This window comes from Pyrus communis, chromosome 15 (genome assembly GCF_041283825.1).
Source record: "Pyrus communis isolate YQ-2024b chromosome 15, ASM4128382v1, whole genome shotgun sequence".
Lineage (NCBI taxonomy): Eukaryota > Viridiplantae > Streptophyta > Magnoliopsida > Rosales > Rosaceae > Pyrus > Pyrus communis.
The window spans coordinates 29,124,779-29,135,458 of record NC_142579.1 but is presented as its reverse complement, the minus strand read 5'-3'; the positions used below and the strand labels follow the sequence as shown (position 1 = coordinate 29,135,458).

Genomic DNA, 10,680 nt, shown 5'->3' with positions numbered 1-10,680 from the left:
TTAGAGCAAAAGAAATCCACAGATGATGGTCATTTGACTGCAAGTTTATTAGTAGATAATAGTCTGCAAAATATAGAAGAAGAGGGATGGCCTAGCATACTATGCCAGAGCCTAAGAGGAGCTTGAACATTCACAAGAGCATGAGAGGAGCTGGAAGAGGATAAACTAGGGGAGAATAGCTTTGCAAAGGATAAAAAACATCCTTAACTGGACCCTAGAAAAACGTCTTCCCCGTAGAACGATCCTTTACAATGGACCCATCAAAATTAAGAGTCAATGCACAGTGATTATCTTTAAGAAACTGATAAGCAGACAACAAATTATGCTTCATTTTTGGAACATGAAGAACATTGCTCAATTTAAAAGCAACATGAGAAGTATGCAATGAAGAATAACCAGTATGGTGTATGGACAGACCTTTACCATCACCAACATAGACTTTGTCATCTCCAGTGTATGGTGTTGGTGAGTTGATGTTGGCAATGCCATTTGTGATGTGAGAAGTGGGGCCAGAATCAATGAGCCAAGAGGGAGACGATTTGGAGCTGTAATGAGCACACATGGCCTCAAGTTTTACAGGTAGAATTCTTCCATAAATGTCAGGATTCATGCGATCAAAGCAATCAATGGCTTTATGATTGGTTAAGCCACAAATCTGACAGATGATAGAATTTCCAGAGAAATGAGAACCACGAAACCCTTGATGCTTCCTTGATTTGAAGAATTTCCACAAAAATTGCCACGATAACCATGATTGTGATGGAAACGATTGTTATTGTTGAATTGATATCCTCGATTGCTGTTTCTTCCACGATTAGAGTGAAATCGAGAAGAATTTGGTTATGAATGTTGATTATGAGCGGCAAATGCTTGAGGCAGTGGAGTGGGAAACAGAGGTGCTTATGACTGCACAAAGAACGCCTGAAACGATTCAGTATTGGATGAGATCTTCTTGCGACGAGACATGGAGAGTTCTTTGGTGAAAAGAAGTCCATGAAGTTCATCCAAAGAGGCAGATGAAATGCGAAGCATGAGTGAATCAATGAACAATTCGAACTCATCAGACCAGCTAATGTTGCCGCCATTAAATCGCGATCAAAGATCGATGCTCCGGCAGCAGAGAGAGAATCAAAGATTCATTTCAACTGTTACAGATAATCTGACATAGATTGAGAGCATTTATGCATATCTTGGAGACGAGATCGAAGCTGGTGAATATGAGCATCAGAAACACCACCAAAGCGTTGCTCAAGCTTGATCCAAAGATCTCAAGAAGAAGATACACCAACAGTAAATGGAATTACATCCTTAGACAGTGTTGAATTCAACCAGATCAGAAGATGCTGATCTTTCTCATACCAAATCTCAAAAGCAGGATTGATGGAGCGATACGGGAGAAAATGCGATGGACACAACTCGGTGCCATCAACGATTCCAAGAAGCTTGTAACGGCGGAGAATCAGTGCAAACAGTGCATGCCATGGAAGATAGTTGGATCGTTTGAGCTTGATCGGAACCATGCTTCCAATGTTCTGAATCGTAAAAGATGCATACAAATTCGACGAATTAGTGAAATTAGGGTTTGGAGAGGAGGAATTTGGTACTGGATTTTGAAGTGATTCATTCTGAGATGATGAATCGGAGGGAGAAGCCATGACAGCGGAGATGAAATCCTTGAAAACAAGCACGAAATCAGAAATGCGAAGCAAAGACGATGAGGATCGAGAAGGCCGAAAGGCAAGAGGCGGTTGATACCATATAGAAACTCAAGGCTTTCTCTGAAAGCTTTTCTTAGACACTAAAAAAAGTATAATTCACATTAATTCAACAAATGAAGAATACAACCATTAATATATAGTCTTTGACTATTTACACTATAACTAACCAAAACAAAATACATTACAACAAACCTATAACAAACTAATAACTACGTTTGCTATGACATGGCATCTTCATCTTTAAAACCTACCCCCTCTTCCTTTTAGCGTGAATAATATCATTTATTTAAAATAAATAAATAAAACCAACCCCAACACCCCCCCCCCCCCCAAACACTTACAAGACAGGAGAATAACTACATTGTAGTATAAGTGGCAGCCCTTAATCTTTTCTTAAATTTTAATTTCGACGGAGTCAGAAATGCAAATTGAATAATTGCTGCCTTAAAACTGGGAGGAAGATAGCAAAAGAAACGTCTCAAACAAAACACAAAGGAGGGATGAGCGAGAAGTTGGAGACAGTAACAACTACGAAATTAGATAAATTTTAAATAAAAATCATCTGTAGTAAGATAAAATTTGAGAAACGACTCCACCCATATTTTGGTACGCAAAAATTGACACAGGAAACCAATATTTAAAAAAGTCAAACACTGAAGTTACAAAAGAAGAAAATGGATGACTATCTCGGAACATATGTAATGAAGAACTTCAAGCCACAATCGGGACCGGGGACTCGATCACAGATGGGGCCAAAAAATCCTCTGCTACAGGGGCCAAAAAATCCTCTGCTACAGGGGCTGCTACTACCGGCCTGATATATTCGTCCTCCTTCGGTTGGTGAATTGTAACAAGGTCGGGTAAGGGGGTCTTGGGGCCTTGCTTGCCCTTGGGATCCCAATCGAGCATAATCTTGACCTTAATACCAAGCACACCCTGTACGCAAACATATGAAGTGATCAGTTGATTTATAACAGTGAATGATTTGGACAGAACAAAAAACCCAACCCTTGGAGCACAATGGGAAGAAGAAGAAACAGGTGAGTGGGACAAACCTGTCTAAGGAGGACATGCCTCACAGCAGCATCGATGTATTCGTTGACTGGCTGACCAGAAGAAATCATGTATCCGTCTTTGAATTTCATGGACTTGGCTCGTGCAGCCCTTAGCTTTCCACTAATAATCACCTGTTAACATACCAATATCAACTGTTAATGTACCAGTAACATCTAACATCAAATTAAAATTGCTGCAGGAAAATCATAGCTGAAAACTGCTAATGACCAACCTCACAACCCTTTGCTCCACTTTCCATGACAAATCTCAAAACACCGTAGCAAGCCCTGAAAGGAACACATCCATAGGCAGATTAGTTACTAAACAAGCATTTAACATGCAAATATACATACCAATGTGGAGTCCATTCATAAACATAATCTGAGAGCATTGGCAATGCCACTATTTAGATAAACTTAGAATATCGCTCGCCCTCGTCAATTCAAAGATGCATAGATTTCAGAGCCACTGATTAAAAGAAAGCCTACTAGAAATTACAATTCAAATGAGCATAGTGCCTTTGTTTATAGTTCAAAATGAGTGTCAGAAATCCCAGGCCTACCTAACAGTAATAGTGCATTTCGAACACATGTTCCCTCCCCAAGGTTACTCATGAAAACAAGGACGTTTCACGAGGAATATCTCATGGAGGATGTCAATCAATTTTGTCAACTTCCGACACAAATGTGGTATGAGAACACCAATATGCTTTGTAGATGACATGACACAGAGCCATTAATCCCAAAAGAATGAGCCTGATTTCTAGAGATTACAATTTCACCGAAACCCAAGGTGAACCTAATAGTAATGGTCCATGGTAAACATGTACCCTCCCTAAGGTTACTGCATGAACACAACATTCCACGAAGATTATCTCACGGAGGATGTCAATCAATTTTGTCAACTTCCGACACAAATTTGGTACAAAAACACCAATATGCTTTGTAGATGACATAAGACCACATATCATAAATTGGAATATAAATAGTTGCAGACATTTAACAATGTACCCTCCTTGCGGCTACTGCATGAAAGAAATAGACTTCATGAGGATGATGGCATGGAGGATATCAATCAATTTTGTCAACTTCCGACACAGAGTTCGTATGAAACCACCAATCTGCTTTGTAGATGACATCTAAAGGAAACCAAATGGCCAATACAATGCAGCACATTCTCAACATACAAAATACACAATAAGCTTATCCCCAATCTGTCTCAACATCACAATATACTTCTATACCAACCACCAGTTCATAAAACATATTATCCTGATTCGGCATTCGATCAGTAACAAAGAAAAGTTTTGAGGTCAAATCATATACCTGCGGACGGCAAGACCACCGAGAAGCTTGTACCGGAGAGACTCAGCCTGAGCAATAGCACAAAGCCCTCTGTTGTTAACCTTCTCAGCGTAAAGTTCAACGCTGTTTTCTGGAAACTTAAACCTCTTCTGTACAACAGAAGTTAGCTCTCTAATCCTCCTCCCCTTCTCTCCTAATAATCACAACAAAATGCACACATAACAATCAATTAATTAACATAAACACTTAATTAATTCACAAAAAAATCGACTCTTTATCTAATTAAAAATGATAAACATACCTAGAACGTTTTGGGTTCGAGTGGCTCGGATGATGATCTCGGTTCGCATCGGAGTAACTCTAACTTCAACGCCGGAGTAGCCATCTTCGGCGAGCTCTCTGGTAAGAACCTCGTTCAGCTCGGCGAAGAAAACGCCGTCGGCGACGAACTGCAACCAAAAACAAAGACGAGAGCTTTAGTTGAAAATGAGATTGATTTTCTCGAGTGTTCTCGGGAAACAAACAAGGGAGGAGAAGGACTGACCTTACGCTTCTTGCTCATTTGGGTCGAGGTCGCCATGGTTGTGGATGTAAAAGTTGCAGAGATGGGATCTGAAATGTGGTGGCGGGTGCCCTGAAAACCCTAGATTTTGTTTGGCACCGGGGTTTTGGGATAAGGATTTGAGAGGGTTTATATGTATAGGTGGAGACGGATCACACGGTTAGATGGGTTTTCTAGCAATTTCTATGGACGGATGAGATTCGTCCTAGACTTCATTTTTCATTTGGAATTAAAAAAATAAAAATAACACGAACAATGTCAGTTAACAGTTACAGATAACGCTTTATCGTAATGGTAAAAAGCAATCATGTTTACACACTATGGTGTGCGTTCGATCCGCACTGATTCCTCATACCCTTTACCAACCAACAATTTAACTCATTAACATTATTTTTGTACTTAAAAAAAAAAAAAAAAAAATCATCCCTTAAAAGTTGAAAGAAGAAACATGAGTTAGGATGCACACTAAACTCTTCTTTGTTTGAGGATGTCAGTGACTTCGTTCTCATGGATTTTGTTTTCATTATGTTATAAGAAGGTCCTAACTTTGAATTTCATGGATGATAGTCGTTGATAAGGTACCGTTTGGTACGTGGGACATGATGGAACAAAGTGGGACGAGACGTTCCGTCCCACGTTTGGTGCGTCTAAAACTGGTGGAACGAGCTGTTCCACGGGACGAATTTTGGGTGAATTTTCGTTCCGCCTCACCCCCTGGAACAACTCGTTCCACATCCGTGGAACACAAAATTATAACATCTATGTCTCCTTCTTCTTCCTCCTTGTTTCCATCCGAGGGCATCTTTGCTCCCGCTCCGTTCCGTTCCGTCCTGTCCCATCCCATCCCATTCTGTTCCGTTCCGTCCCGTCTGCATACCAAACGATACCTAAAGGAACGTTGATTAAGATTCAAGAACATATATTATTATGTTAGACTTAACAATTGTGTTAATGTTATTTTTTATTCAAGGATAGGGGAATTCAGGTTTACACTTATTTCAACGTTGAGAAAATAATTGTCAAGACTTTTAGCTAGTAACAAAATTAGTAATTTTGTTGGAACATTATTTTTTTAAAATTTATAACTAGGAAAGGGAGAGAATTCAAAACTGATACATAATTTAGAGAGTGGCAATTTCATCCAAGATGAATTGATAAAAATTCAATACTATATCCACTAAAATGCTAGACCACATACAACTTTGTTGGAAGGTATGTTGCATCATTGTTTTCTTGTTGCACGGAAGTAATCAAGAAAAATGTTCTTTGTTCACTAACGGAAATGGAAGATCCAAACTTGAGACTTAATATAATTAGACCGAAAGCTTGTTTGTTGCAAATCTTATTTAGACATGGAGTGTGAATTTGTGTGAAGCCACTCAATACCTCGCCACAACAACAAGATATAAAACTTGTCATTCAAATAAATTGCGCTTGGAATCTTACAAATAAAGAAAAATGTCACTACAGCACAGTTGGTGAGACGTATGCTATGACATCCCACATCGCCCAGGGGAGTGATCCTTATATGTATATTCCCATCTCTACCTAGCACGAGGCCTTTTGGGAGCTCACTGGTTTCGGGTTCCGTAGGAACTCCGAAGTTAAGCGAGAAGGGGGTTAGAGCAATCCCATGATGGGTGACCCACTGGGAAGTTGCTCGTGAGTTCCCAAAAACAAAACCGTGAGGGAATGGTAAGCCCAAAACGGACAATATTGTGCTACGGTGGTGGAGTGGGCCCGGGAAGTGATCCGCCCCGGGCCGGGATGTGACAATTTGGTATCAGAGCCTAACCCTGGCCGTGGTGTGCCGACGAGGACGTCGGGCCCCTAAGGGGGGTGGATTGTGACATCCCACATCGCCCAAGGGAGTGATCCTTATATGTATATTCTCATCTCTACCTAGCACGAGGCCTTTTGGGAGCTCACTGGCTTCGGGTTCCGTAGGAACTCCGAAGTTAAGCGAGAAGGGGGCTAGAGCAATCCCATGATGGGTGACCCACTGGGAAGTTGCTCGTGAGTTCCCAAAAACAAAACCGTGAGGGAATGGTAAGCCCAAAGCGGACAATATCGTGCTACAGTGGTGGAGTGGGCCCGGGAAGTGATCCGCCCCGGGCCGGGATGTGACATATGCCGTCTTATGCATCAATGGTTGTAACTTGTGTGTCGGAAAATATGACCTAAAGAAACTCAATATGTTATCCATGGACCTAAAGCCCAAATATCCAGAATCTAAGCCCAAAATTATAGTTTTTTTGGGTTATCAGCTTGTGGTAAAATTATAATGGACTCCATCAGTCCATGTCCAGAAGACTTGGGTTGTATAAGTACAAGTTAACTATGTGTCTGAAGTCCTTCCATTATGTTCTTAGCTAAATATAGAGAAATTTGAAGCCAACATTTGGTACTAATTGTTTATACGTGGGGTAGAACAGTTCGTAAGCAAATCCAACTTATATAGAATGAGTTCATTATCACTAATTCACTATAGTGTTCTGGTTTAATATAAGTTTTTTTTTCTTCATATAACAATGTATTATTAAATCAGAATGTCACATAAAGATGAACACGTTGCATGTAAATTTTTTCTCAATGTGTGCAGGTCCGTTTGTTCTCAAATTCAAATCCTTCGTTAAAAAAAAAATAGAATATTGTTTGTCAAAAAGTAAAATGTTTATATTTTTTAAATCCTTCTTCTTGGTCTGAGCCGTTTGATTAAATTCAACAGTTATATAAGCATCGACGATTAATAAGTATAAATAATCATGAAAACTCGTAAAAAATTACATCTCACACACTTTTATATGACGAACACAACACTATGAAAAAAAGAGAAATGCTAAGAGCACTTCCTCAAAAATGGGATTCTCCATAGAATCTTTGACACCTCATGTTTTTTGCATAATATTTTGGAATATTAGCACGGAATTTGACTTAAATTGTGATGTGGTAGAAAATCCATGAAGAGTCGTACTTTGAGAAAATCTCCTTAGTATTTCTTAAGGAAGAAAAAAATACAAAGTATTTATCCCATAATTAAAATATCAAGGTTGTTCACATGATTTTTGTTAATTTCCAAATTCTTCGGGGCTCGATAAATATGTCTACCCACCACCAAAGCTCTTTCCTTAGGGATAAAGAAACTAATTAATTGGACTAACATCATCATTGTCGGCATTATCATTAGGGCATAAGTAGGTCTTTTCAAGTACGGGGAGTGGATTATTATACTCTGATTACCTAATTTACACTAAATGGGGTAGGATTAAAGGAAAAGCTAAAATCACACAACCCGTTGGTCTAACGACACATAAACTCCATAGTTAGAGGAGGTCTCATGTTCAACTCAACAACATACAAGGACATACGACATATATTTATAGTAAGTTCGATATTAAATTGTGAGTTGTGACTCATTGCGACTTGTTAAGATTATCTCCAACCCTTGGAATAAAACCTAAAATTTTTAGCTCAAAAAATTTAGGTCTTAGCCCAGAAACAGTTTTTCCTCTCCAACCCTTATGGCCTAAATTTATTAAAGAATAAATTAGGCTAATTTTTTCTTTTAAAGTAATTTTTTTTTAAATTTAAATTCCAATAAATATTGAAAAATCACTAAATTTGGATGAATTTTGAGTTAAATATTTTTTTAATTATTTTAGCGGTAGGATTTAAATTTGGGCCGTTAGATCTTTTTCTTACTTTTAGATTTGATTATATTCGATCTCAACCGTTGGATTCAATAAATACTGGGAGACATGCCCATGTAGGTGGTTCCCCTGGTGGTGCCCATGCCATTTTCTAGGCTAAATCCTGGGAGGAAATTTGGTTTTTATTTGCCTTTTAGCCCACACATTTAGCATGAATAAGGTTGGGTTTGAAATGGGAATAAAACCTAAAAAATAGCACTTAATCAAGGATTGGATTTGGTCTAATCAATTTAAAAGAATATAGTAAAGGTTTGCCAAAAAGGGCAAAACTAGACATTATGGGCTCCTTTCCAACCTGCAGTTTGCTGGAGATGCAAGGAACCCAACCCAAAAGAAGGGAAGGGCACAAAAGTAGATTCCCACTGCAGGACTGCACATGTTACGTGTTATAGCAATGTTTTATTTGTCTGGCCTGGCTTATTGGGGGACCACTTATTATCTCATCTTCTACTTTTCTGGCCCTTCATGATTACCTTAATTTTTAGCAATTAACAAACCCTTCTATATTTGTTAATTAATTGTACGGTCATTGTTTAGCAGGATAATTGTGTTAGTTTTTATATTAAACTTGATCAAGTGGATTACTAACTTTTTTATTCGCATTGTTGGCCGGCATTTGACTGTGCGATCAAGATTATTGTGACTAATTATAATTAGCACATGTGATCGTTCTATGTTTAATGCTGTTGATTAGCTGTTGTTCTCATTGTTGACGTTTATTCTATGAAGTTTAGTTGGGCATGAGACATACCGTGTTTTGGTTACAAGGATTAGTGTGATCTTAGGAAAATTTTAGATGAATATTTTCTAAGAATTCCGGACAATTAAGCGGATATCATATAGTAATACAACATAAGACTGTGTCAAGTTGAATATGGCAAAATTAGAGCACACAACATAATCTTGATATCTCCCTACTGATGAAATACTTTAGAATTATTTGGCAAGGTTTATAATTAGGGACCCATTTTCCGAACACTAAAAGTTTATCGTTCTTATACATGAGAATTATACACTAAAAGTTTATCATTCTCTCTCTTTTTTTTCATTCCCTTCCGTCCTCTCCTTTCACATTCTCTATTTTGTCTTTCTATTTCTATAAAAAAAAATTAATATAAGATGTTGACGTGATTTAATCGTGACCGTTCAAATAAAAAGAGATAAAGAGGAAAAAAAAAAAAAAAAAAAAAAGATAGAATCCTACTCCTTGAATACTCAAGCTATTTACAGCAATCACTGGTGTGGGCCCCCACTCCAAAGATCAGGAAATTAGGTTGCAGCATAAATGGGTCCATCAACAGAGACATGTACTCAATCAGAGAAAGAGAAATAGATGCCAAGGAATCATTCAACATCAAAATAGTCTTAAAAGGACATTTATTGCTTAAAGGCGAAAAAATAATGCAAAGGTAAGGGGATATGTAATGTCTTTATCGGTATCTCCCATATGACACGCGTCAAATAATAAAAGGTAGATCAGCTGGAAGCACAGGCAGATGTACATTGGAGCTAAGATATGTTGCGTCTACAACACTTAACGAAGTCTCTCGCTATCACTCTTTAGATTGCTTCGGCAGGCATTTGTTGTATTTTTTGACATGTGTGTAATATAGTTTGACTGATGACAATAAACTCACTAAGCTTTTGGTGACATACTTCATTGAATAAACTGAATTTTTTTTTCATGATGCGCGCTATGTTTCTATCTAAAATGCTTGTACTTTAATACTGAGACCTCTCAAAGTTCGAATCTTGAATCCGCCATTAATTGAAAGTATACGCTTCAATACAAAATTTTCCTCATTAGGGGAAATAAGAATAGCTTGTGTATATCTCACTGTCATGTTGGGGTTATCTAAAGTCATTCACATATTTCTACTTGTCTTTGTTTTATCATTCAAATATTTTATTTTTCTCGTATAATAGTACGTAGTTGATTTGAAATATTAATAACATGACATCTTGCATAAAACTATGTATGAGAGTGGGGATAAAGCATTAGCATGGAGAAGTTGAGTTCCATCTCCGAAAGAGAGAAGAAGCTTTGGGGCCCTTGTCATGTTGTTGGGGATCACTGTTTATAAATATCTGTCCTTCTCTTGGAACTATAGTGCTTTGTTTTAGAGAGTAAGATTCTCTTCTCTTTGATTATTTCTTGTTAGAAGAGTCACGATTAAGTCACGTTATACCTTATGTTAATTTCTTTATAGAAAATAAAGAAGAGAAAAGTGAGATAGGAGGAGAGGAGATTTAGAAGAAGAGAAAACGCTACTCTTGTTTTAAACTACTTGTGAAAAGGACTGTCACTACAGCAAATATAGTAGAAAATT

The 10,680-nt window shown here is 37.9% G+C and overlaps 1 protein-coding gene across 1 annotated transcript; it reads right to left on the bottom strand.

Moving 5' to 3' along the window:
- Positions 1-2,230: 2,230 nt before the first annotated feature.
- Positions 2,231-4,783, bottom strand: LOC137747598 (small ribosomal subunit protein uS3y). Its single transcript, XM_068487738.2, has 6 exons — positions 4,623-4,783; positions 4,380-4,527; positions 4,100-4,271; positions 3,007-3,061; positions 2,774-2,905; positions 2,231-2,654 (listed from the first exon to the last, which is right to left on the bottom strand). Exons 1-6 carry the CDS (start codon positions 4,656-4,658, stop codon positions 2,430-2,432), a joined length of 768 nt encoding a protein of 255 aa, XP_068343839.2. The 5' UTR covers positions 4,659-4,783; the 3' UTR covers positions 2,231-2,429.
- Between the last annotated feature and the right edge of the window lie 5,897 nt (positions 4,784-10,680).

Bases quoted from the DNA above. Each gene is read 5' to 3' on its own strand.
- LOC137747598 (XM_068487738.2), bottom strand. From the start codon at position 4,658: ATGGCGACCTCGACCCAAATGAGCAAGAAGCGTAAG. The intron at 3,062-4,099 runs GTATATGATTTG...TGTTCCTTTCAG, and splicing joins GGTGGTCTTGCCGTCCGCAG to GGCTTGCTACGGTGTTTTGA. The intron at 2,655-2,773 runs GTTTGTCCCACT...GTTTGCGTACAG, and splicing joins GGCATGTCCTCCTTAGACAG to GGTGTGCTTGGTATTAAGGT.